The sequence below is a fragment of the Scleropages formosus genome, chromosome 16, assembly GCF_900964775.1.
Source record: "Scleropages formosus chromosome 16, fSclFor1.1, whole genome shotgun sequence".
NCBI lineage: Eukaryota > Metazoa > Chordata > Actinopteri > Osteoglossiformes > Osteoglossidae > Scleropages > Scleropages formosus.
In genome coordinates, this window is record NC_041821.1 from 2,507,820 (window position 1) to 2,535,386 (window position 27,567).

Here is a 27,567-nt window from a genome sequence, read left to right on the forward strand (position 1 = left end):
ACAGAGAGCGAGGAGCCGTGAAGCGGAGAGGCGCTCGCCATGAACACAGGTACGTTGAGCGCCGCCGCGGCACCAGGCGCATCGTCGGCCCGTGCGTGCGTGCGTGTGTGAGAGGATACCGAAGGACTAGAACTGGCAGCGCGAGGTTCCGAACCCCTGTCCATCTACATGTATTGGACATCAAGGTGGCGATTAGCAGGCGCCTTCTTTTCAGCACAACTGATGGTACGGGGGTTGCAGCTTTTGCCTTTGGACCCAAAGGTCATAGGTTCAAATCCCACCTCCAGCTGTTGTACCCTTGAGCAAGGTACTTACCTTAAATTGCTCCAATAGAATTATCCCCTTGTCGTAACGGATAAATAATTATAAGTCACTTTAGAGAAAAGCGTCAGGTACATGAATGTATAAGATAGGTGTGGGGGGGGTCGCGTTAGCGTCCAGGTACTGGGGATTAATAAATGCGGGAAGGTTTTACTGATTTTTCCACCAAGATTGTTCCCATAAGGCTTTGTGTTTGAAAGAACCCAAACCCTGTAACACACAGCCCTGTGTACAGAGACCGTCCCCGTCCACCGCAGTCCTCACCACACCGCATAAATACCACGGTGTGCACAGCTGCCTGTGACCGATCGAAACTGACTGCGAGTCGGTGTGCGTGTGCGTGCGTGTGCGTGCGTGTCACTCAACATGCTGCATGCGGCACCGGATGCCCTCAGCTCCTCCATGCGAGACGAGCCCGTTTTTGCTCCAGTGTTGCTTTAACCCGATTGGCCGCCAGGACACGGAATGCTTTAACCCGATTGGTTGCTGTGCACGCGTACCGGTACTCCGGCGAGCCTGGCAGCAAGCGTGAGCCGCACGTCCGAGAGCTTCTCGGCCGCCAAAGTCCCGGTCCTTAACTACGGTGACACGCCTGTTGCTAAGCGACCCGGAATCGCAAAGCGTGGGGGCAAACCGTGCGGACAGGGGAAGCGTGCGCTCCGATCCACGGCCCACGCAGAGCGCGTGTGACCGAAGCGTCGTACGTGAAGGCGTGTGCGTGTTTTAGCCACGGAGCCATAACGGTGCATGTGCTTTACCTTCCCTGTGCTGGGGGCGGGGCTTCTGCATGCCGCCGCCCAGATAGCGGAGGACAGGCTCGAAAGAGCTCCGCGCTCTGCGTGACGCTGACGCCCGCGAAGAGGGTCCAGAGCTCGCCCGACCTGCGTGGCGCTGCAGGTACCGGCCGCCCCCGCCACCGCCGCTGCCGCCACCCTGCGCACCCTCCCTCGCCGACCGCGCCCCCTGCGGGATGTCGACGGAACCCGCCTGCCGAATGCACTGCTTATAGTCATTTCTGCTGCTGCTGGCGCTTGAACTTCTTCTGCTTTTTTTTTTTCCTGCTTTTAACACGTGTTTTAAATGACACTTTCCTTCCCTCCATTTTCATGCCACCTGGATCTTCGCGTTCGCACCCTTTCTCGTACTGCATCCTACTATCGAGCTTTCGCGGCGCCCTCGGTGGGGGGTCTTCGGTGTGCGCACGACCCCCCGTGTATCCACTCGGGCTCACGTCTGGAGCTTCGTAAATATCGCGGGGCTCCGTGCCGAGGGCCGTAAACACAAATGCCGCGGGGAGGCGGGGCACTTTGCGAGTGACACCGAGATTCGTTGCGACGGATTTGCGAATAAAAGAGCGAGTCGTGTTCGGCAGCACTTAGGCGGAGATGGAGGAACTTGTTGTTGTAAATGAAGAGCGGCGTCAAGGAGGCTCAACCGCCGCCCTCCCGGGGTTCATTAGCTCCGTGGCTTTTTCATCTCGCGTCGGGCCGAACGCTCGTCTCGGAGGCCCTCGACTCCGCCCCGTCGTCGGTCCCGCCTCGATCCGACGATTTGAAGCGCTTTTCGGCACAAAGTGCTTTTAATAGATGGTTGCGGTGGCTCTGGTTTCCTGCAGCGACCGCCCCCTCCGCCCCTCAGGGACCGACTGCCCGACCGCTAACCGCCCGCTCTCGGAGTCGGTTCCTCCCAGAACCCGTGTGCCGGTGACCCAGTTTGCGGGATACTCGTTCGGCCTTCCGCGGGCTCTGGGGTTTGTCCCCCAAATACGTGCCTCGCGTTGCTTATCCCTCCATCCGTCGTGGCTCTTAACCCCGCCCCTTCGGTACCTGAAGCAGGTGAGGCCATTCTGTACGGCAGCAGTATGATCGTTAGTTACCGTTTCATGTTACCAAAGATACGAGCAAGTCGACATCCAAGTGGATGGGAGGGGGGGGCGGTAAAAATAAAATGAGGTTATGGAGCAGCCCAGTCGAAATCCTGAGCTGAATCCAGCTGAGATTTTGTGGCAAGAGCTGAAAAAGGAGTTTTGTGCTCAAAAACCCTGCGGCGTCGCTCATCCGGAGCTCTTGCGCCCGGAGGAACGGGGCGAAACCGGCGCCCGGCGACGCGAAGGACCGACGCTCGGCTCAAATCGGTGTTCGGTTGCAGTCGTCGCGGCTGCAGGTGACACCGGCGCTCGCTGAGTGTGAGGAGCGGTGACTTTGCCGCGTGGCGCCCGTCGGGCTTGATTTTTCCCATGGCGTTACTCGTTCACCGCCCCGCCCTCCGTCTAACGCTACACGTTAGGCGAAGAACGGAAAACGTTCGGCGTGGAAAAAGATTTAAAAAACGCAGTAAGGGAGCAAATACTCCATCACTGGCACTACAGTAGGAGATGGGATCTGAACCCAAGTCCTGCGATTTTGAGGCGACGGCTCTAAGCGGTACGCCGCCTGCTGGCCCTCATGGTTCACAGCGCTCCCCCCCCCCGCTATTGTCTCCGTGCCCCCAGCATCCTCCTCTTCCTGCTCCATCTCTCACTGTTGCCCAGAGCTCTTTCCATTTCATCATCATCATCACCATCACCGTCACCATCATCATCGTCATAATCTGTGTAGAGTCGATGATGGTGTTTGTTGCAGGCTTGGCTCGAATCCCTCGTGTGATGCCGAATCAGTGCGGGTTTCTCCCGTTTCACCTGAGAGGAGGTAACGACTCGCTCCGTCTGCGTTCGCCCCGGCTGACCTCCACCTCTTTCTTTTCAGGAAGCGAATCTCACTCGTCCGACTCAGGTAATTCCTCTACGGTTGCGGCGTGACCCCCCCCAAATACCGCGCTTTTCTCCGCCATTCACTAATGTCACACGGACACGTCACTCCATTCCCGCCGCCGCTGGTGGGTCGGAGCGACATTTGCAGAAACGCAGCACGGGCGCCGCGGTTCGGAGGGGTCGCGGGAGCCGGAGAAGAGGCTCCGGCGCCCTGAAGGCCCTTCGGTCTGCGTTGCTCTCCTTGCAGATGCCTGGAGGTCGCGCAGCGCCACTGACGCCCTGGGCAACGGCGACGCCGGCACCACCTCTCTGGCCGCCAAGGGCTTCCGCAGCGTCCGGCCCAACCTGCAGGACAAGAAGTCGCCGACGCCGGTAAACAGGCCGCCGCCCACCGTCACCGCACCGCTACAGCGCCTCCCGCTGGCTGCTCATCTGTGTGGTCCAGGGCACAGTGTGCAGATCTCATGATCGAAATGCTTTGTGTGTGTGTGTGTGTGTGCGTGCGTGCGTGCGTGTGTGTGTGAGCGCGCTCAGTCCCAGGTGGAAAGTCCACCCAGAACGCACCACGAGTGAATTCTTTCTTGGGCTTATTTTTCCATATGCCCATAAAAGGAAGGAGGGAAATTCTGTGGGTTTCTTTTTTTGAGATTAATCAAAAGACTCTTGGGATCACTGGACGTGTGTGTGCGCGGCGCGCGAGGACTTAAGGACGTGTCCGAGAAGATTAAAAAAAATAGAAATGAACCAACTTTGAAAGATGAAGCGTAGAACTGCGTTATGGGGTTTATTGGAATGTGGTTCCGAGTCATTTTTCGGACATTTTATTGCATTAAACTTAGTGAGGGTGCAGCCCCTGCGGTCACATGTAAAGAAGCACACGCGTGCGTGTCCCTGTCTGCGTGTGCACGTACACGAGGAGCGTGCGAGGATGCGTCCAGCTGTGGAAACAAAACGCAAAATGTTGTTTTTATGTCTTTTTTTTTGCATTCATTGCATATATTGTTCTTACGGTGTAACACTGGAATTAAAGTGCGTGTGCAGTCTTGGCAGTGATATATGAGTGTGTGTGTGTGTGTGTGTGTGGGGGTGATGCCAGGTCCACCCTGCTCATGGGCTGCGGAATTCCAGCCCCCCGGTATGAACGATGTGTCACTAAATGTAATACAAAAGTGTCGAGAAGCTCGTGAGCAGGAAGTGCTTCTCCTTCGCCGTCTCTCTCTCACCTGTCGTGTGTTCTGTCCTTTACCCCCCACCCCCATCATTTGCTCCGGAACTTTCTGGGGGCCTCAAAGGTCCCCCTTCCTCCCCCTCGGAGGGAGAGCTACCGCTCCGCCGCGGCGGGCCACGACCCCCCTTCCTACAGCCTCCTGCGGTCGCTGGCGGAACCCGGGGCCGGCTCGTTCGCCCTCGGCGACAGGGCGGTCGTTGAGATGAGCGCGTGTGCCGGAGACACTGGGCCTGTCGGCGAAGGCCCGCCCCCCCCCGAGAGCGGCGCCGACCCAACCGTAACTCCTGTCTCCGCCTCCGGCTCGCTCCCGCGGTCCGACGACAGCCAGGTGTGGGAGCGCGACCCCCTCCCCCCCCGGCTCCAATGCCACCTGGCTGCGGTGCCTCCCCGGCGCGCACTTTGACCCCACCGTGACGAACGTACACTCTTCCCAAACCGCAGCCGCACTGCACTGCGAGACACACGTCACACACTATGGGCCAAAGACGACCTCCCCCCCCACCCCCCCCGCTCTGGTTTATAGGGACTCTCTAGATCCTCATTCGAGTGACGCGTTCCCAGATTCGTTTTTCTTTTCATTTTGTTTCCGGTTCATATTCAATTGCACCTGGCCGGCCAATAGGTGGCGGTAAAGAGCACCCAAAGCACCGCCCCTCCCCCCGAGGGCAGGACCCGGTCGTGTGTCGGCAGCAGACCCCGCCCCTCGGGCCGCAGTAGCCGCACCCCTCGGGCCGCACCCCGCCGCATCCGCTCATTCCCTTCTCTGTCTCTCTATCCGCCCTCTCAGCCTGAGGCCCCGCCCACCCTCCCTGGAAATGCCCCGCCAGACCCATGCTCCTCCCCCACCCCTCTGGCCCCCTCCCCCTTCGAGCGCGCGGCATCGCCCCTCACCGCGTCCGCCCTCAGCCACTACTCGTCCTCGTCCGCCGGCATGCTGGAGGAGCTGCAGGTGGACTCCCCCCCCGGCACGGCCACGCCCTCCCCGACACTGTGTCTGCTGTCCGCTGCCGCCGACGACACCGCCCTAACCTCCACCGCCGTCTTCGCCACCAATGTAACTATCCCCAGCGCCCCCCAGACCGCCCCTCCCGTACCCCAGACACTAACCACACGCTGTATGGAGCCCCCCCCCCCCCCCCTCCCCCGATCCCGCTCACTGCCAGCACTAACTCCGCCCCTCCGTCCTAGTGCGTCTCCCCGGTGTGTCTCTTGTGGGCCCTCCGGTGTGGCCCTTCCCTCCCGGTAGAGTGTTTACTGCAGGAGTGTGTGTGCGCGCGTGTGCGTGTGCGTGTGCCATATTAATGAAACCTTAATGTCGCATTAATGAGACCTAAACGTGTCCTAACAGCCCTGCGGGAAGGAGGGAACGCCCCCGGTGCTGCTGTTGGTGGCGCTTCCCCCGGCAGCCCCCTCCCGAGCACAACGTCCGTTCGGCTTCCTCCGTGGTGGAGTTTGCTCACGGCTAACACGTTAGCGCCCCCCGCGGCCCCCCACTAACGCCGCACCTCCCGCACCCTCCCGCCCGGCGCTCGGGTCGCCCTCGTTCAGCGCCGCGTTTCCTGTGTTTCCCAGGGCGGCGCGGCGGTGAACGGAAGCACCGGCTTCGGTCAGGGAGCCTTCTCCCGCCCGGCCTACCCGCCGGCGCCCCCCTCCCTCAGCCCCGGTGCGGGAGCCCTGCATTCCAGCTGGAGCGCAGGTGAGCCGGAGCGCCGCGGTCCCCCGAATGGGTGGGCTGTTCACCGAGAACGTCACGAATCCCCCCGTCGAACCCCCGCAGACCCGTCCTCCGCCTTCTTCCGGGAGCGCGAGTCCGACGCCGGCCGTGTCGCCGTGCCCATCGCCCGCTTTGAGGAGGAGGAGAGGAGGGTGTCCATCATCAAGGCCCCCCACTACGAGGGCATCGGCCCCGTGGACGAGTCCGGCATCCCCATCGCCATCAGAACGGTGAGAGCGGCGCCCGAGCAGGATTTTCATTGGCTCCTTGTTTGCTAGAAACATGGGGACGTGTGACTTGACACCGGGCCTCCGATTGGCTCTTTGGTTGACGCGGGCATCTACGTGACGGCCCCCCCCGCACCCCCCCGGAGGACGATCGCAACGCGTGATCCCAGATCGGCCGAGTCCTAAGCGCGGGGCCACAGAATGTGCCTCGTTGAGCCGTAGGGTGTGGGGTGTGGGGGTGGGGCTGCTGAGCTCGACATTATTGATCCGCTGCTCGGGGAAGCGGTTCTGCCGCATCGGTCATTCCAGCCCCCCACCCCCCCGGTGAGTTATGTGAGAAAACAGTCGTATTAGCGGCAGCAGCTGGGCCTCGGTGACACACGGATGTTCGTCTCCGGCGTCCCCTCCGCCAACCCCAGATACCGTGCTTTACCGTGCATTTTACCGTGCCCCTCTGCGCTCGCTGACTTTGCGCTGCTCTTTGTCTGTTTCCCGCCGAAGACGGTGGACCGACCCAAGGACTGGTACAAGACCATGTTCAAGCAGATCCACATGGTGCACAAACCAGGTACGGCCCTGTCCTCGCGCGACCTCCTCCTCCTTGTCCGGGTGCGACTTCCCCTTAAGCGAAGTGAGCAGCAGGTGGCGTAGTGGTTGGAGCTGCTGCCTCTTACCTCACAGGTTGCGGGTTCGAATCCCACCCTTGATCAGGTTACTTGAAGTGATACAGTATAAAATGCACGCTGGAGTATAACGGGGTAAACCGGTGTAAATAAGCTTAACGCGGGAAGTTGCTTTGAGTAAATGTGTGAGATAAACATCCCTGTCTTTATATGTTCCCCACCCCCGGGCCTCCTATTGTGCGCTACTGACTGCCCGGTGACGAGTGTGAGTTAAGGCGTCACCGCAAGTCGGTCGTCCATCTGCTTTTTAAATCCCGTCCTCGATCCCGGAGCCGAGGCCCATTAGAGCCCATCTGTGGTGGTGGTGGTGGGGGGGGGTGTTTGTTGACTTCAGCTAAAGGTTTTTCTCCCCTTGAAAGGGCTGTCAGCATTTATGAGCTGTGTTTACGTAAAGCTTTACACACACACACACACACGCAGCAATCTAGACACACCAGTACACTAGAAACGTGTGTTTGGTCTGCAGGAGGAACCCGCACGTTCACGGGAAGAACGTAAAAACTCCAGACGCAATGAGCCGTATTCGAACCCGTAGCCGGCCGTCCGCGAGGCGCCGGCGCCACCCGCCGAGCCTCCGTACCGTGCGGCCTCCTGACTGTGACGGTGACCTTTGTTCCCTCGGAATATTTCTCTCTCCTCCACAGATGATGACTACGCCGACTCGTACAGTGGCGCGTACGCAGCGATGAACACAGGTGAGTTTGAGCCCGTCTCTCCGCTGGTGCCCCCCCCCCCCCACAATGCCGACACCAAGAGACCGGTACCGGTCGCGAAGGTGTGCGATGAGGGCCTGGCCCCCGGCACCCCCCCAAGCTAGACGTGAGCGCTGACCCCCAACGTCATGTTAAGGTCACATCACTGGACTGAGGTGCCACAGCGCACAGTAACCATAGTTACAGGTACAAACAAAACGTGACAACACAGAGAAAGAGCACAGCAGCAGCCTGTGAAACTGCCGCTCGCTCTCGTTCAAATTCGGTTCGTTCTTTTAAATATGCGTAATTTCTGTGTAAAATGACGTGAAGTGGCCGTCACGGTGCCTGGATGGTGCGGGAGAACATGGGTTTGAGGCCCGTTCGCACCGTGCGGAGCGTGCGTGTTCTCACCATGTCTGTGGGGGCTTCCTCCAGGTGCTCTGGTTTCCTCCCACAGTCCACAGGATCGGAGACGCTGAATTCCCCGTGGCGAGCGTGCGCGTGCGTCGCTAAACTGGCAACCCGTCCAGGGTGTGCCCCCCTTCAGCCTTGCGCCCAGTGGTCCTGGGATAGGCTCCGGCTCCCTGTGACCCTGCTCAGGTCAAGAGCTTGTTGAAACTGCATGGATTATATATGAGTGACGTTCTCAGGGTAAAGTGCGCGTATAGTGGTTTACAGGTACAGTATGTGGGATAAAAACGCACCAGTGTAAATGTCAGGGGTCAGTAAGTGACGTCGTAGTTACAGCTACTATCTTACCCTCAAAGGATGCGGGTTCGAATCCCAACTCCTGTAGTGCCCTTGATTAAGATACTTGAATACTATGCCTGAATTGGCATAGTAAAAATGACACTGCCACATGAATGAGTAAATCGGTGTAAGTAGGTTAATGCACCATGGTAATGACTGAGGATCGTCCTCAGTCACCGAGGACACACGGGTGCACAGGGTGTTTGTCCTTCGCGCAAAGGAGGCGGAGGACAGTGCTGTTAGAGGAGTTGCACGCGCGCGCGCACACACACACACACAGAGACAGTATCCGAGGTCACCCCGGCACTAACGCGTCTCTCCTCCTGTCACAGATGGACCGTCCAGCCTTCTCCACGCCCACCCTCCCCCGCGAACCCACACGTACCGACCTCTGTCCAAGAACCCCTCGGACAACGGCCCCGCCGCCCTCCGGGACCCGTCGCCTTCCCCGTCGGCCGTCTCTCCGTCGCCCCTGCCGCCGCCGCCCCCTCCCATGCCGTCCCTGACTCAGCTGCAGCCGCGGGAACGGGAGCGGGATCTACCGGACGCGTAAGACGCACGGACGCACCGCCGCCCCCTGCTGGACCGAGCCGGCGGCGGTCGTGCATTTCCGATCTTTTTTTTTTTCCCCAAGGACTGTTTTCAGTAGCGAAACGTCACCGTTCCGAGGGTCTAAACGTTACGCGCGGATAACAAAGTGTGACGGAAATGATCTCATTAGCACATGTGGTAAAGACGAGGTAAATTATGTCGGGGTTGTACCAAAAGTAATGAGCATGAAGGGGGCAGCAGGTGGCGCGGTGACTGGAGCCGTTCTCTCGTAACCGAAGGACCTGGGCTCGAATCCCACCTCCTGCTCTCGCACCACTGATGAGGGTCCTTTGCCTGAATTAATACAGCAAAAAGTTACACGGCTACAAAACCCCCATCGCGATCAACGCACTCTTACCTTCATCCATTTCAGTACCAAAGTAACTTTCACCGGAGCCATTTAGGGTAAGTACCTCGATCGAGGCTCCTACAGCTGGAGGGACTCAAACCCGCAACCTTTGGGCACAAAGGCAGCGGCTCGAACCCCTACGCTACCAGCTGCCCCTTTTATTTTTTAATTTTTAATATTTTTTGTTAGAAGCACTTTGACCATTACATGGATGTGTCAATAGACACATACTCTACTGTACTATACTGTAATGTACCGTGCTATACTGTACTACGCTATACTGTATTATTATACTATACTGCGTCACATGCAGGTGTGAGACGGCACACGGAGCCGCCGGTCACGGCGTTTCTCTCTGATTTTACCGCACTCGTTACTTTGGGTACTTTTCTAAACACCAAATAATACACTATACTGTATCTGGTTTAATTAGAAATGGAAAAGGCACGGACGGTACGTCCTCCACCGTGGGAAGGGCGCGTCGCGCCGGTTATCGCGGGACGCCCGCTGAACCCACTCGTCCGCGGTGGACGCTCCCGGCCGTGACCCTTTGCTTTGGTCAGTTCGGGGTCGGAGGGACGTAGGAGCGCCGCGGGTCCGTCGCGTGGAGGATTTACTCGACTTTTACCCGAGCCCCGCTGCGGTTTCACTCTCCGTCTTCGCCCCCCTTCGGCTCAGGAACGAGTGGGGACCCCCGGACCGGAAGGTGGACACGCGGAAGTACCGCGCCGAGCCTCGCAGCATCTTCGAGTACGAGCCGGGAAAGTCCTCGATCCTGGAGCAGGAGCGCCCGGTGAGTGGCTGCGCGCGGAGAGCGGGTTTCGACCGCCGGTGTCGCGGTTGGACGATTCCTCCCTCTTGCGTAACTGTGCATTATTTTCATGCTGCCGTTTCCTGTCAGATTAGAGATGTAATCCTTTAATCGCTGCTCGTGATCGCGGGGGGTCTCGGCTAAATCGCCTCATGAGAGGATCGCCCGGGCGACCTGCTCCGCTTCGTCTCTTCGGGCGCTTTCGGAGCGACTGAGTTCGGGACGTCCGCTCTCTGTGGACGTTTAGAGCTGCTGCCTTCGGACCCGAAAGGTCGCGGGTTCGAATCCCACCTCCGGCTGTAGTACCCTCGAGCCGGGTACTTACCCTAAATTGCTCCAGTAAAATGACAAAGCTGTATAAATGGGTAAATAATTGTAACGTTAACGTTGTAAGTCGCTTTGGAGAAACACATCAGCTAAACGAATGCGTGTAAGTGAGACGGTACCGTCCCCTCGTCCGGTGGACGGCAGCGAAAGGGTGGGTTCGATGAAGAGGGGGTGTTCATTTTGAAGAAATAAGGTGGTTTGAGTGTAAAAACCCCCCTGGACATTTTTTTTTGTGATTAACCGTTGTAACGTGCAGACACACACACTTTACCAGCATCGCTGCATTTCCAGGCTCTGCACCTCAGTGTTTATTTTGCACGGTCAGCACACCGGTACAGAGGGTGCAGAGCTCTCCATAGTGTGTCAAAGAGCAGCAGCACTGCTAGTCAGTAGTGGTTAGTAGTGGTTACTAGCACACGAGTGTTAGTCGAAGAGCAGAGTAAGAAGGTAGCAGAAAATTGTGAATGGTGGAGACGTACGAGCCGTTTCAGAACTCGAGCCTCTTGGGATCAACGAGAGATCCAGCAGCAGGAGGTTCTCTAGGGACGAGCGCTCGGTAGGGCTGCGGCGGAAGGTCAGGAACGTGTCCTCAAACGTGTCCTCAAACGTGTCCTCGACCAGCTCGGCTTATCGACACGAAGAAGCAGTAGTGCTGTTCGGTCTCATATTTCCTGCAACACCGTATTGACGTGACATCGGTCACGGTGGACACTGGAGGAGCAGGACAGGAGAAACATGGACTCCTTTGACCGGACGAGCCGGAGGACATTTAAGGACCCCCTGGACAGGAAGGCAGAAAGAAAGAGGAAGATGAGCGGCACCCAGGTGGAGGGACTCGATCTCGGTGACGGTGGACACAGCCCTTTAACGCTAAGGACACCAGTGGGGGACGGAACATTCTAGAAGGACCCAATATACGAGCGGTCAACGAGAGTCGATGTCAAAAGAGTCGTGAACGGTCAAGGAGCCTCGGCGTGAACTCGGCCGCGCTTTGTGAGCGCAGTCATCTCGCACGCCTGCTGCATCACATCTTCATCGGCAGATTGTTGAGATGAAAGGATGCTCCGGGCAGCGGCCGAGAGCCTCGGCATCGATCTCGGCGCACCGGCGGAGAGCAGAACATCTGGCGCTCGATGAGTTTGTGGGCCTGTAAGTTGGGCCCCCTGTGCTGTTGTGGGGTATCGTACCGCGTTTCTGCTCTAGAAATGAGGTAATATCGGTGTGCGTGTATGTGTGTGTGGGGAAGGGGGGGGTGTCCCGCAGATTTGTTCCGCTTCAGGTTTATACCATCCGAGGTGTTGCACTTGCGTGTCCCTCGGCGTCACGTCACTCGGCGTCCCATTGCTGCCGCCCAGCGGTCAACTGGGGTCATTCGTAGGCAGATTAACATGTCGACCGTTCCCATCCCATCACGCCCGGTTACCTTTGTTCAGCAGCTTTGAGCTCCATTCAGCAGGAGGCGGTGACAGGAGAGGTGAGGAGGCTCCACGTCGCGAGCAGTTTGAAGAAGATCTGCGGTGCTGTGACCCGGTTCTGCCTGCGGTCGCTGCAAGAGGGGCGGGATGGGGCGGGTGGTGTACGGCCCGAATCGGCCCCCCCGTTTCGGCGCAGGGATTCTCTCGGGCGTTCGTGAGGAACAGACTGGACGAAGCGGCCGAGGACGCGTGCGCGTGGGACGTGTTTTTGGTGGATGGAAGGGATGGGATCGAAAGCTCGCGTTCAGGCTTGTGTCCGTGGAGCGAGTGGAGCCCCCTGCTGGAGCCCCTCGGTACCGCAGCCCGTCGAGGTTCTCCTCGGGCGCGTCGTATCGCCGTTGTTGAGCGTGAAACACGGGAATGGTTCACTGCTGAGTTTCGGGACGGCTGGGAACACCACAGCCATCCATATTTCTGTGCTCTCTCTCCTCCCCCCCCCCCATCACTCTCACTCTCCACTCCAGACTAGCTCCTTACACCCAGATGACATAGATTTAGAGAACGAGCCCTGGTATAGGTTCTTTTCCGAGCTGGAGTTCGGGCAGCCGGTAAGTACGTGTGCCCGCCCCCCTCCCCCGCCGCCGTCGCCCACCGCCAGCACGCGTGTGCTCTCCTCTAGCTGCTCGGCACGTCGAGGCGCCCGCTGTCCTGTGTGAGCGCGCCGCGCACTCACACAGAGCAGCAGGTTGGTGTGGTTTTATGCATTCCCTGGAAACCTGACCCCACGCCCTAATATTTTCTTGAGGAGAAAGTCCTCCCGCGCGTCCTGAGATGGACACGTGTCCCAAACTGATTGCGTGTCCTCTGCGACCTATGACGGTGATCGCGGCGCGGCGCCGCCCCGGAGGCTCTTCACTCCTCTAAGAAAATGTGCTGCTGTTGGCATCGCTCTCGTCCCACCCAGCACCGCTTCCACAGCTCTTCTCATCCTTTTCCTCACCGTGTCTTTTGCTAAAAGTGTGTGTGTGTGTGTGTGTGTGTGTGTGTGCGCGCGGTCAGTAGTGTGGCAGCATAGCCTGGGAAAGGTTTGGGGTGCAGAAATGAACATGAGCTGCACATCTGAGCTCCAATACATGAGCAACACTGTATCCAACCATGTACCCAGCAATATACCCAACACTGCACTCAACCCCCACCCTTCAAGAAGGGGGTGAAATTCTTACCTCATCTTGTTATCCGACACCATTCCGACTAAGGACATTGCTCTGTAATTGCGATCTTATGTAACAAATGTAGAAGATGGTTGTACTGTACAAAACACAGTATCCCTACAAAAAACATGGTATTTCTACATGGACACACAGCAGCTGAGCAGCTGGATCAAGGGAGCAACAGGAGCTGCTGGGATTCAGACCTGCACCCTTTGGGAAACTGTCCTGTTCCTCACATTCTGCCCATTTTCACCACATCTTTGTGGTTCATTGTGCGTGTGTGTCTGTGTGACTCCTGTTTTGTTCCACTATTGTGTGACCAGAGTTGACCTGCTGTATGACGGCAGTTGAGTGCACGTGGACTGCAGGGGAAATGCAGCAGCGGTGGTGCTGGGGTGGGGGGGGGGTTCTCACTGCTGTGCTCTCACTGCTCCACACACACGCACATGAACACGCAGGAGCTGACTGAGTGTCAACATGTGTTTATGCCACATGTCGCACATGGCAGTGGAACCTGAAGTGTACAAATGTTGGTGTCCAGTGATGCTGCTGCATCGTCGCCATAGTAACAGCAGCATCACCTTGTGACGTGCGACTGGTGGTGCACCGTGGGCGCTCGCTCGGCCGGCCGCTATCTTTCAAACCTCCATTATTTAACCAGAATGAACTGTCAGGAAATGTGACACAGTAAAGAAGTACCCTGCTATGGTAAATGGTGAAAACACCCGTTCCTTGCGTAATATGGTTGATTTGATCCATAAAATAACTCTCATTGTGAGGGAGTCAGTGACTTTATTTCAGATTCTCAGACTAAAAATGTGTCACATTAATCAGAATACCGAAGTAAAAGGTATTTGTATCAATAACAGCGACATATTTTTGTAATATTGGTAACAAAATAGTTTCTATCTTGTCTTTTGTAATTCCACTCATCGCATCGGTGAATCCAATATGTATTTGGCTCATGGATTTTAATGATTTTTTTACCACATGAAACTTGACAGAACAAACACACTTAGAGAGCAACAGCGGCAGAGGAGTCTTTTTTTTTTTCCCCCGATCTTGTTTATTTATCGCACCTTTAAACAAGCTGCTGTCGTTGCCGTCGTTCCGAAAAATGCGCTTCACCGCGGATCGTGTGAAAAGGGAGTGTGTGGAAAGCAGAGCAGACACAGGCTGTTGTATGAAGAAGGGTGTGTGTGTACTATGTCCATGAGCCGTTGTAGCAATTTCCCTGGCTGTAGGATGCGAGTCTCTTTGGGGGGTAAATTACTAATCATACATGAATTAATTCGCAAATGGACACGCCCATTTCTTCAGGTTACACTCTTTACGCATGGGGTCTGGTGTGTGTGTGTGTGTGTGTGTGTGTGCGTACGTGCGCTCGCCTCCGTTCTCTAACGTTGTCACTCTTTCCACATGTTCTTTCCCATGATGCCACTGACTGTCCTCCACCTCATCTCCACCTCCTCCTCCTCCTACCTGCTGCTTCTGACACCCAAGCCTCCCAAAAAGCGCCTGGATTATAATCCAGACATTGTCCCTCGAGGCCCCTCCCAGGTAACGTCTCCCAGGCGCCACCGCCGTAGCCACGGTCTTTGTCAGGTGCCAGGTAACGCCGTCCTCCGATTGGCTCTCCCAGCATGTGCTGGCGGGACCCCGGTCGCCTAGCAACGGGTAAACACTCGGCTGGCGCTCAGAAATGCTGAGACGTAAGCGAACGTCGGCGGTGCCGTCGCACCTGCTCTTTCACGATACCTGCCTGTGTTCGTGCCCTCCTGGTCTCGGTGTGTGGGGAGGCAATCTTTTAGTTTGTTACAGAACCGAACCAGTGAATAAACGAAGGGACGTCGGTATTATTATCCCTTTGTTGTCGCTTGGTGGTAAAACTTTGGCGTCACGAACACGCCGAGCTACAAAGTGTTCACACGTGGCGCCGCCCGTGCGTGTGCGTTCGTTTGCGTGTAATGCACACGTACGGTAATGTCACACCGGTGCTCCTGAGCGCTAAGCAGCGCAGCCACAGGAGCTCCGACAGCTTCCGCGGCTTCTCACCGAGGACGGGCTTCTCGAACCTCGTCGGCGGTGGAAAATAACGGCGGGAAACCAGACTCTTGGTCGGACCGTTTGTCTGTCCGTCGGCGGTGTGTCTGTTGCGGCTTCGGTCCCGGCAGTAGGTGGACAAGAACGTTCCGGCGACGGCACATCCCGTGTGCTCGTCACTGACACGCACGGCCAGCGTGTCAGAGTGTCTCGGCATCCAGGCACACTCGGCAACAGCCGGGGGGTGCGTGTGTAGGGGGTGGAGCAGGTTCACCTGTATTGTGGAGCAGGGTGGAGCGCGTGCACCTGAAGCTCTGTGTGCTTCCTATAAGGTTCTGATCAGTCCTGCAGTTACAAGGATCCACCACTAGGGGTGCTGTTTATTAGTGGGCAATGATGAGCAAAGGTGGGGGCGGGACAAAGGGAGAGGGACCGGCTTGCTCGTCCAATCCGCTGCCCCACGCTGGGGGTTGCAGGGAGGGGCAGCGATGCTTTGATGCTTCCTTTGTGCGGCGATCCGGGGTGGGGGGGATGGGGGGAGTGCCGCGGGGCCGAGCACTGGGCTGGGGGCGCCAGTGTGAGGCTCATTCCTCTTTGTTCTCTTGCAGACATCCCTGTACCTCGCTCCGGTGGACCGCGATCCAGACAGACCGTCGAGGTGATGGTTCCCTTGTATTATCACCTGCTCTCTCTCACACACACACACACACACACACACACACACACACACACACGTCTTGGTGCTCACCCTCCACCGTGCACCCTCTGCCCCCCAGCTCGGCCAGCGACTACAGGAAGCGGAGGAAGTCGGAGCCGGCGTTCAGCCAGCCGGGGCAGCAGGGCGACGGGAATGCCCCCCAGCCGTCCCCGGGATCGGGGGACCCGCACAGGAGCGGTAGCAGCGGCGCCGCCCGGAGGCCCCTGGCTCGATCCTCGCCCTCCTCGCCCTCCAGGGTCAAAGGTCAGTCCCACTCGCTCGCTCGAGCGCACGCACACGGCGAGACCAATTCACGTACACGCGCATTTGTTCTCCTTTGTTCCGCTGTGATAAAGCACACCGGATCCTTCGTGTTCGCGGGGGCTCCGTACGTGGCCCCCCCACGAAAATAAAATTTTTCCGAATATCACTCCGTGGATCCAGCAAACCCTAAAAAAGCGACGATAAAATATGAATCCTTAGCTAATTTCTCATTTTATTTATCATTTTGAATTACATCTTTATAAACCCACTTATTATGTATTATTTATCATTGAAAAATTTAAATGTAATTAATGAAAATTCGTTCACTTGCGTCTGTTTCAGATGTTGGAAAAAAAATTGTCAGCTGTGGAACCGTCTTATGTACCGGCTTGTGACTGTTACTACAACCCCACGTGTGGTTTATTTACAGCCTAGCCAAAGTCCATCTTTACAAAAGATCGCAAGGACACAGCTGTCTCACACACACACGCCACTTGGCGAAACGTGTCCGTGTGTGGAAATCTGACACGGACGTCAGTTTGTTGACACGCGCTTGAACGCACGCCTCAGTGGGGGCGTTTCTTACCGGCATTTCTGCCATACATTGGAAGCTGATAGCAGTGTGTGTGTTACATGTCTCCGTGGTGATAGTTCTGTTTCCTCCCAGACATAAAATATTGAGTCACTCTTGTTCGTGGTAACAGGCTGCTGTTTATGCCCCCCCCAACCCCATCTAACTGCTAAAGAGTCTCTCACTGGCGGCTTTGGCATCCCACCATGTGTCTGTGTTCCCTCTGACCGCAGTAAGACCTCCGACCAGCAGGTGTCGCTGTGACCCTCTTAATGTCTTCTCTTTTCTCCTGCCATGCTGCTCGCGGCGGATACCAAAGGTGGGAATATGAGCCCAATGTACTCACCGCATTTAGGTTGTTCAGGTCCCGTCGGCGAAGGGCCGAGGGACCGGCGTCACCTGCGCCCGCCCCCCTCGGCCCCGTGCGCCACCGTCCCGCCGGACTCCAAGCGCTCCGTGTGGCAGACACACCGGCAGAACGCAGAAACATGGAGTAGCGGCGAGGAAGCACCGGAGCCCCGGCTGAAATCGCGCAGCTGCGACGACCTTCTGATGGATGGAGGCGGGGCTGGAGGCGGGGCCGGGGCGGGGCCAGGAAGGGCGCGCTCCGAGAGCCCCGCCCCCGACTCCCCTGAGCCGCGGGCCCGGCAGCGGCCGGCCCACGATGTGCCGGGCTTCCTGCAGCTATACCGGAAGATGCACCGCATTGAACGGCGCGAGCTGCTTGCATCCGAGGTGATCCGTTCGGTGCGCGCCCGCATCCTGGAGCTGGAGGCCGAGAGGCAGCCGGATCGACGCCCCGAGTGGCGGGAGCAGGGCCCCGAGGTGCCCCGAGACATGGTGCCCACCCGCATCTCCGAGTACGAGCGCCTCATCCAGAAGTCCCGCTCCATGCCCAACCTGGACGAGGCGGCGGGCTCGGAGGGCACGACGCCGCGGCGCCGCTTCTCCATCGAGTCCCTGCTGGAGGAGGACCATCCAGCGCGAGACTCGCCCGAGGGCCGGCCGCAGCGCCCCGACACCGGGGGCCCCCCGACCCCCGGCGCGCCTCAGGACCCCGCCCGCCCCCACCGCGCCGCCCCCGCCCGCTTCGACGGCTCGGACAGCGACCGCGAGGCAGCGCCCTCTGAACTGAGCGACTTCATACAGGTGGAGGGCTCCTCCTTCTGCAGCGAGAGCGACTTCGACCGCTGCTCGCTCACTTCCTCCGAGAGTCTGTACGGCTCCGGCCGCCACCCGGTGCTGCCGCGCCTTCTGCACGGCTCCTGCAAGGGGCGCTGCCCCGCCTCCTACACCCGCTTCACCACCATGCTCCGCCACGAGAGGGCGCGCCGAGAGCGACGGCCCCCGCTTCGCCGGGAGGAGGCGCAGCCCGGCCTTTCGAAGCTCGCCTTCCTGGTGAGCCCAGTGCCTTTCCGCCGGAGCAAGGGCTCGAACCCCGAGCGCGCCACCCGCCGCCCCAAGCGCGGCGCATCCGTGTACGAGGCCCTCGACCGCGCCCTGCGCGACGTCTGTGAGCACCTGAGGGCGCGGGGCGGCGCCGCCGAGGACAGGATCCTGCGGCGGCTGCTGGCCGAGCTGCTGCCCGAGGTACCGGACAGGGACTCGTCGCTGCGGCGCACCCTGCGTCCCTACTCCCCGCAGCCCGACGGCGCCCCCTACTGGCCTGACCACAGTGCCTCCTACCACCACACAGACTTCCGCGGCCAGAGCCACGCCTATGCTGATTACGGTCAAGGTGGACTGCACGTGACCTCTCCGTTGCCCCCCAATGCTCCCCCCGCCCCGTGTCGTGTTGCTGCGTTCGTGCGGCAGCAGGACAGGTCCCCTCTTCCTGTTCCCCAAGGGGTCGCGGGCGTCGACCCCACCGTGATCTTGAAACGCACATCTGTTGTTTTCCGTTTTTTGTTTGTGTGCTCTCATTTTGGATGTTCTGTGATTTTTGTTTTGTTTATTTTCACTCCGTTTTTCCTCGTACCCGCGTTTGTTCTCCCATGGCGCCGTTTCATTTTGTGCCGAACGCGTTTGAGAAAGTGAACTCTCTGTTGTTGCGTATGTTTCATCTTCTGTGGTGTATGACGCATGGCTCATGCTGTCTGAGCTCTCTGCACCGCCCCCCATCCCTCGAAGACCACCCACAGCAGGCAGAGTGTGGACCATCACACACACACACACACACACACACACACACACACACACACACACACACGGACCCAGGCAGCCCAGTTTCCAACCGCGGTAGTAACACTGGTAAAGCGGCTCCTCTCTGACCAGAAAGGCTGTTTGTTAAATTCCAGCATTCCAGGCGGAGTTTGTAAAGGAGGCGGAGTTTATAAAGGAAAAAACGTGATGTAACATAATAATAACGAATGCCCCTGCACTGCTCCCAGCCCATGTGTCCACCCCTGTATGTGTGTGCACCACACACACACGCACAACTCTGCCTTCACCCGCTGTCCCGCGTGGTCACGCGGACACGCCGATGTCCTGCCGTGGGCTGGAACGGATGGACGGTCTTGCATGGAGGGGTCCCTCGGCACAAGAAAGCCACATTTCATTTGCTTATTTTCAGCCAAGCCCATTGTGACCCCCCCCGTGTCCCGAATGACGCCCTGCTCCCCGGCGGTCACGCCATCACCACCCGTCCTCGTCATCATACTGCATGCGCAGGTACCTCCCCCGCACGTCCGACCACCTCTCACTGTCCTCTCTTCTGTGTCCCCCCCCCCAGATCAGGACACCTCCAGGGGGTACTCCTACCCAGAGGGGGGGCGCTACACCTCCCACAAGAGGGGGACCACCCCAGACAAAGAGGTAACGGCCCTGGGTGACCATCGGCATTCTACATTCCCATAATGCGTTGTGCTGGAGCGTGCGTGACCTCGTCGAACAGGTGATGTCATCAAGAGACTCGTGTCCCCCCTCCCCCCTTCTCTCTCAGAAACAGCCTGCCAGGGCCATATATGACTTCAAGGCACAGACGGCAAAGTAAGTGTGTCCCCGTAGAACCGGTTCTGACCGTGACGTCCACGGGGGGGGGGGGCGCCGTACTCTGTGGCAAAGATAAAGGATGAAGGATGGCCCCCTCCGGCAGTTCTGATGTCACTTGTGCCGTGATCCAGAGAGCTGACGTTCAAGAAGGGCGACACGGTTAGCATCATCCGCCAGATCGACAGCAACTGGTACGAGGGGGAGCACCGCGGCCGCGTCGGCATCTTCCCCATCTCCTACGTGGAGGTGCGTGTTCCCGCGCGCGGCTTCGCGTGTCCTCGTGCGCGGCGCCCACAAAGGGTCTGACCGCGGCCACGCTGCCACCTCTCCGCAGAAAATCGCCCCGACGGAGAAGCAGCAGCCAGCCAGGCCCCCCCCGCCGGCGCAGGTGCGAGAGATCGGCGAGGCGGTGGCCCGGTACAACTTCAACGCCGACACCAACGTGGAGCTGTCGCTCAGAAAGGTGCAGAAGCAAACCCCTCCCGCTGCATCGGGGACTGTCTCTATCGTTCCTCTTACGAGAGTTAGTGACACTGCGTGTGTGTATGCGTGTGCGCGCAACAGGGCGAGAGAGTGATCCTGCTCAGACAGGTCGACCAGAACTGGTACGAGGGAAGGATCCCGGAGACGCAGCGCCAGGGTATTTTCCCCGTCTCCTACGTGGACGTCATTAAGCGGTCGCCGACTACGCCGACCAGGAGCCCGGGTTCGCAGGGCTACGCCAGTGACCGGGACCGTTCGCACACCCCCTCCTCTTCCAAGGTAGGTCGGCTCGGCCCTCGGACCCCCTCCGCGGTCGGCCGGTACGCCTCCGTCACGTTACCTTCACGGTGTAACTGCTGGGATCAAACACTTGTCTCAAGCGGGGTCGCGGCGAACCGGAGCCTAACCCGGCGACACGGGGCGTAAGGCCGGAGAGAGAGGGGACACACCAGAACAGGACGCCAGTCTATCGCATGGTACCCCAAGCGGGACTCGAACCCCAGACCCCCCGGAGAGCAGGACCCGGCCAAACCCGCTGCGGACAAAAGTTGATAATACAAACACCTCTTGGTGAACTTGACCGTTTCGGTCCTGTAAAAGTCTTGGATACAGAAACAATAAATACTCTGCTTGCTTTTTTACGGACTTTAAGCTCCCTAAATAAACATTTGAAATGACTGAAAGCTGTTGCCCCCGGAACCGTTGGGTGCCGACTGTCGACCGATTCCTCCCGCGACCGCGACCGTGTACAATATTCCTCGCGTTCTTACTGCTCATCGACACTGGGGAACAGCAGACGGGGGCTGTAAACACTGCGGAAGTGAGTCGAATTCGGGCGGTCCCACAATCCTCTTCTCTTTGACTGCTCTTTACTGCCACCTGTTGGCTCGGCAGGGAAAGACATAATTTTCGGTAAAGGAAATACAAATTGAAATTTAAAAAAATCATAATTTCCTGTGAGTCACATGAGGATGTGCCGAGTGCTGTGATTTGCTGCGTTACTTGACAAGGCGGCGGGGCGAGTTTGCGGCTCTCACTGCTTTCCTCTCTCTCCCAAGCCCTCGTTCACCCCCTGTGGCCGCGGCACCCCCTCCCCCCCGCCGCGCCACCGGTCCCCCACCCCCCAGAGGGCGCACCTGCAAGCCGTCACCGACGAATGGATCTCCCTCACCTTGGGCCTCCCGCCGTCCTCCGGCACCCCCGCCCCCACCCCCCCGCCCCTCCCCTCCGGCCTCCTGGCTGACCTGGATGTCCTCGACTCCCTGACGCCCCCCCAAGGAAGCCCACACCCCCCCACGTCGACACGCACGGTCCTCTCCCAGGAGGCGCTCTTCGCTCCCATCGTCCCCACCGTGACTCCTCCCTGCACCCCGCCCCCTTACGTCGGACCTCCCTTCTCTCACCACCACCACCACCCCGCCTCTCCTGTGTTTGGCTCCACCCCCCGGCACGGAGGCAAACCCGGTGATCCGTGGGAGAAGCGACCGTTGGACGTCATCCTCACGGGGCGTCTCGACACCCACAAAAGCGGTAGGGACCATGGGTCAGGGAGGCCAGTAGAGTCACCGCCCCTGAATGGGGCGTGGCCTTCAGTGAAGGGGCGGGACAAAGACGCGGTCGTCGCCAAGGACGACCAATCAGAGCGAGAGTTTGTGCAGGAGGCGGAGGGGGTGGTTCCAGCGCTGGAACTGCACATCGAGGAGGACCCCTGTGACCTCGTTCAGGTGCCCCCGCTCCCTGACGTGGAGCAGAGCGGGCGATGGAGAGCGCAGGTAGTCGCCTGGCCTGGAGGCGCCGTGTGTGTTGCTAACACTGGGGTGTGTGTCTCGAGCGCCAAGACCTTAACCGCGTGTCCGGCAGCAATACCGACCCCTCCGTGTGCGGAGGAACGTTAGGGCTGATTTTTTGTCTGCTTCCTCTTTTTCTTTGTTCCGTCTTCTGTTGCTGTGGTTATTTCATTCGTCCGACAGCACTTCCGCTGACGTTAATGCGGCCTGTGGTTCGAGCGGAAGAGGCCGCCCGCGATCCCTGTCTAACGCCCCCTTGTGTCCACATTGCCTCTTCCTCCAGGGCACCATGTCCTCGAGCTCCACCCACCAACCTCCGCCCCCTTCCTCCCCCACCCCCTGCGCTCCCTCCACCCCTCCCCCAGCCAAGCACTCGTCCCGGCAGGCATCCCGCTCCCCGAAGCCCAAGGTAAAGGGAGGCGCCCCGAGCGTGTGCTGTGACCTTTGACCCCCGAGCCGAGCGATTCCTAATCAAGCTCGGTAGCTGCGCTTTTCTAGTACTTTCTGACAGAACATCCCATCAGGAAGCACACGTAGCCATTCTGTCCGGGCTGTGTGTGTGTGTGTGTGTGTGTGTGTGTGTGTGTGTGTGAGATTCCATGCGCTGCGAGTGTGTAACCTCCCACCCGTGGTTCTGGTTCTTTCAGCCGGCGTTTAAGCGCGACGTGGTCGTTGAGGGTAAGCCCCCCCTTAGCCCCGTGACGTCAAGGAGGACCTGCAGGTCCCCGGTGGGCCACGCCTCTGCGCCGCCCCCCAGGGTAGGGCACGGGGGCCACACTTCCTTGCAACTAACAGCCAGAGTGCGGAGCAGCCTGCAGGGGGCGCTGTTGTGGTGGAGGAGCAGCACTGGACTGCATGAGTGTGTCTAACCCGCAGCTCGATGCTCTGGTGCTCTGGTGCTCTGGTGCTCTGGTGCTGTGTGACGTGGTAGAAGGTGCCGCTTCGGCTCGTACCGTGTTCTCCGGTGGGCTTTGCTGCCCGGCCTCGGGGACGAGGAACTGCCCACGCCGAGTTACCATGGTTACCAGCATCGTGACTCTGTGACCGCGCCGGAGAAGCTCTGTGTCGGTTTGCAAAGAGCTCGTTTGGCTTGGTGATGAACAGAACTTTTTTTAATAGTTTATTTAAATTAATATCTAACCCTAACCCTTCTCTCTTTCCATTGTGGCGCAGCCCCTCCGGCCAGCGTTTGTGCGGGATGCGCCGCCTTGTGGAGGAGAGCCGTAAGTGACCTCAACTTGCTCCCTTTCGGTCGTGTGACTCTTGTGTGTTTCGTTACTAAATCCCTCCCCCCTCAGTTCCTTAACCGCTGCCCCGCTGTGACCCCCCCAGGTTCCAGGCCCTCTACAACTACCTGCCACGCAACGAGGATGAGCTGGAGCTGAAGGAAGGGGACCTGGTGGATGTCATGGAGAGGTGTGACGACGGCTGGTTCGTAGGTGAGTGTGTGTGTGTGTGTGTGTGTGTGTGTGTGTGTGTGTGTGTGTGTGTGTGTGTGTGGCTTTTGAGCCAGCACCATCATTCACCTGCAGGGGGCGGTCTAGTTCCAGTTGAAGGAGGCTGAATCAGTGGTGTCAGTTCTGTCGTTGAGCAGACACATTAATAAATAAAAATATTTCTATTAATAAAATGCGATGCAGAGTCTCCTCTGAGTTTCTCATCTCGTCTCGTCTCTCCAGGCACGTCGAGAAGAACGAAGCTGTTTGGCACCTTCCCCGGGAACTACGTAAAGCGTCTGTAGGGCCCACGGGGCCCCTGGCGGCACAGCACCCACGTCACAGAGAGAGAGAGAGTGTGTGTGTGCGTGTGTGTGCGCGTGTGTGTGTGTGTTTTCTACACAGAGGATAGCCTTTAGCTCCAACTAGCCACCGTTCCAGAGGACTCTCCCTGCCACAGTTCAGCACTTGCTTCGTTTTCAAACCGCGGGCTCCACTAGGGGGCAGTATGGGGTCAGACAGAGGGGTCCCGGGGGTCGGAGGTCAGCTCGACGGCCTCCGAAACGGGAGAGTCGCTGCCCTGTGTGGAATAGTGATGTCAGCACACGGTATGATGTTTTGAGACCTTTTTCAGCAAATTAATAATGAGCTTTTGTTTGTTTTTTTTTGTCTTTATCGATATGCAATAGATGCAGAAAGAGAGATGTAACAAACGTTTGGAGCAGAAGATGTCGGTTAGTTGCAACGGCTCTTTTCCTAATGCACAGCGCGGCCTGTCCAGAGACGCCACCACAGATCGTGGTACAAAACCTTACGATGGAACCAAGTGCCCTGTTCGCCTTCTCTCGCTCTCTTTGTTTGTTTATCTTTCGGCGACGCGGTGTCCGTCCACAGATGGCGTCGTTCCTCTCGCTGCCACGTTTTCCTGGTTTTTAGCGAGCGAGGTGGCGCCGGGCGACGTCCCGCCCTGCCCCGCGTGTGTGGAGCACCGGCGCGGCGAGCCACTCCGCCTCATTTGCATAACCGTGACATCATTTCATATTCGTGATTGACGAGTGTGTGTGTCGCGAGACCCAGTGTTACTGACCTTTCTCCTCAGTATAATTATTATTAGTACAATTATTAATATTACAGACACTAGCGGTGCGTGAGGCTTGCGAGGCCCAGTGTTACTGACTGTTCTCTTCCATATATAAATAAGAGAGGCGAGAGGCTCCTTCCTCTCCACGTGTTTAAAGCTGTCATGCGAATGGTATTTCGGATGCGTTGCGCACTGCTCACATGGATGGACGAAGTTTCTTCTGTAGTGAAGAAGACCTTTTATTCCCCTCCTTTTTCACTTTTGGCACTAAAGTGCAGCGTGTGTTTCGGTCGGCTCCCAAATCCCTTTTTAACTTTGTGGTTTTATGTGATAGAAAACGCTGCGGACGAAGATGCTTTTCTTTGAGTCTCTCCAGCTGCCTGATTTACTGTCTCTACTTTGGCTGGCGGGCGATTGGGGTGGGGGGAGGGGGGTTCCTTTCCACCTGCCTGGAGGAGACACAGCGGTCCTAGGAGAGGGCCGCCGGGCGACGTTGCCCTTTCCCTACCTTTCCGGGAGCAGCGGCCATGCGCTGTGGGGTGCGAATGCTGCCCGCTGCTGCCACGTGTGACTGAACAATCCCCGGAGCACCTTAACCGCTTTTCTTTATTTAATCCCCACGATAATTCCTCTGCCACGTTGCCCCGTCTCTCTTCTGTATGGAGCTCTAATCACTGGGAGCCACTGGTTCATAAAGACATTTCTCATTCTCCCGCTTCCATTCCCTTCCTCCTCAACTGATTTGCGCTTTTAATCATCGTCTCATTCGTCGCAGCGCTCAGAGGAAAGCGGCGCGGTGCAGAAACGAGCTACATTTATGCAAAAAACACGTAACTAACTTGATTTTCGACTAGCAGTGTTACCTGTTTGTAATAAAATAAAAGAATGTGTCCCGAGACCTGTGCTCCTGTCCTGTCGCGGTGCCGCTCAGTACAGTGATGAGCAGTGATTTATATTGTGTGTGCGTGTGTGCACGCACGTGCGTGTGTTTCTATTGATGGATAATTGTGTACCTAATAAATGATGCCTGATTGCTTCCTACTGGTCACTGTCATAGAACCTCAGTAATGACACACTGCAGGGTTTCAGCCCATTCTGCCTTCCCCCCCACGCTACACAAGGGATTAATCAGGGTTTGGACACAAGTACAGTGGCTCCTTGAGTTAACACACACACACAGCTGGGCCTTTGGAACACTCTTTTCATTACTCCAGAGCCACTTCTACCACTAAGTGGTTCACGACACAACAAAAGTGAGTAAAAGATATCACAGACACATCACTTGGTTTATTTATGGGCTACGTTGTGTAAAAACCTCACGTTTAGCTAAAATCAGCAGTAAAACTTAATGAACATTACAGTTTTTAAAGTTTCTCCTACATACAGTAAATGAATGAGAATAAAGAAACCTTTCCAGAAACTCCTCTTCAAGCTCATTGCGGATTTATTTGCCCCACCGACAGCAAACGCTCCTCATCTTGTCAGTGTTCGCAGGCTGGGGCTGTGAACATCATGGAAGAGAGTGGAACAGGGGTGGTGCTACACTGCTGCTCAGTCAGTGAACACAAGTGATGAGAGAATCATTGCTGTGTGACAGTTTTCTTCAAAGCCACTTCCAGTGTTTTACCTCTTATACAGATAAGCACTTTTTAACCATTTTTTTTTTTTTTCCCCCATGTATCACATGTTTTTGTCTAAAGCAACTTGCAGTTATTTACCAATTTATGTAGCAGGGTAGCTCTACTGGAGAAACTTAATATAAGAGCCTTGCTCAACGCAACAGACAACACAGCCAGAAGGGAGATTCAAACCTGCGACCTTCGGGTCCGACGGCAGCAGCCGTAACCACTATGCTACCAACTGTCCCATAGCAATTAATGGTAGGTACCTTGCTCAAGGGTACTACAGCAGGAGGTAGGATCCGAACCTGGGTCCTTCCGGCAAGGTGGCAGCTCTAACAACCACGCCCCCTGCTGCCTCCGGTCTGCGTCTCTGAACGTGTCCCCTTCTGGACCGAACGTGAACGGGAGACACCGTGCGATGTGTCTTTTCCCCGCGGCTTTTTTCTGGGCCGGATCTCCAGCCGCGAGGGGGGGCGTGGCCGTGCACCCCCACCCCCACCTCCCGAGATGCGCTTTTCTGTTCCCCTCCATAAACAGCCCTGCGATGCTCGGTCTCTCCTGTTTGTATAAAGAAGAAAGTCCCAGGGGCGCCATGGCAACGGCGTAAACAAACGCGGAGCCCCTTTTAAAGGGTCCGGTTACGGCGACACGGCGCGCCGATGAATGATGGGCGCGTGTGAGCGCGCGCGTGGCTGTGCGACCGAGAACCGCCGCTCCCGCGCGTGGCGGGGGGTGGGGAAGCGGCAGGTAGGACTCGCTCGCTCGCTCGCTCTGGCGCGGCGTTTCAGGTGCGCGCGGCCGTGGGCCTCTCGCACGCGGACACGCGAGGAATGCGCTGCCGGAGCGCCGCTGCCAGACGCGCCTCCGCATCCCCACCAAATAAGGAGCGGAGCAGCGCGCGCCGTTTCCCTTGACCGCGGGCCTCGCGCAACCAAAACACCGCCAGTCAGTGTGCGACCTTCGCGAACACGCATAAAATCGCCCCTGTCTGTCCCCGTTCACGCGCACATCTCGCGACTGCCCGCCTTCGTTTCTCTTCTTGACCCTGCTGTATGAATGAATGGGTAAATCAGTGTAACGGTGGTTCTATGCACTCTGGAAGTAGAGACGGGGGGTGGGGGGCAACGGTGCCGCCAGGGTTCGAACAGGTCCGGCAGCACTGAGGGTTGGTCCAGCTGAGACTCCAAGCTGAAAGCGGCAGGTGGGAGGAGGGGCCCGTGACCCTTAAGGTGACCTCAGGGAGGGTGTCGGTGTCGGAGTCTGGGTGGGGGATCCGCAGAGGTCAAACTGAGGAAGTACCTTTAATGGCGAAGCACATTTGGCAGGACGTTCCTTCAGACGTGTTGAACATGCAGAACAGCATCGAAAAGCACCACCACTTTTGGGATTCCACGAATGACTGAGCACAGGGGGCCGTGCAGCTCTTTACTGGGGGGGTCTGAGCCTCTCCACTCATGCGGGCACAGAGGTGGAAGCAGCAGCAAGATTTTTATTTTGCATAAATGCGCTGAATACCCAGGA

General features: G+C 57.7%; 1 protein-coding gene across 2 annotated transcripts; it reads left to right on the forward strand.

The window, feature by feature from the left end:
- The first annotated feature begins 1,143 nt into the window (after positions 1 to 1,143).
- On the forward strand, positions 1,144 to 25,662 carry sorbs2a (sorbin and SH3 domain containing 2a). 2 transcript variants are annotated; one of them, XM_029258812.1, is made up of 22 exons: positions 1,144 to 3,092; positions 3,318 to 3,442; positions 5,086 to 5,352; positions 5,871 to 6,242; positions 6,741 to 6,807; positions 7,567 to 7,617; positions 8,700 to 8,916; positions 9,986 to 10,100; positions 12,385 to 12,468; positions 14,575 to 14,631; positions 15,723 to 15,772; positions 15,891 to 16,075; positions 16,966 to 18,384; positions 19,378 to 19,460; positions 19,588 to 19,634; positions 19,769 to 19,883; positions 19,972 to 20,100; positions 20,202 to 20,399; positions 22,555 to 22,665; positions 23,081 to 23,130; positions 23,240 to 23,346; positions 23,587 to 25,662. In XM_029258812.1, exons 1-22 carry the CDS (start codon positions 2,696 to 2,698, stop codon positions 23,646 to 23,648), a joined length of 4,308 nt encoding a protein of 1,435 aa, XP_029114645.1. In that variant the 5' UTR covers positions 1,144 to 2,695; the 3' UTR covers positions 23,649 to 25,662. The 2 variants fall into 2 exon arrangements, 1 of the variants encoding a protein (XP_029114645.1); XR_003798226.1 differs by lacking the exons at positions 12,385 to 12,468; positions 14,575 to 14,631; positions 22,555 to 22,665 and adding an exon at positions 21,179 to 21,650.
- Positions 25,663 to 27,567: the final 1,905 nt, after the last annotated feature.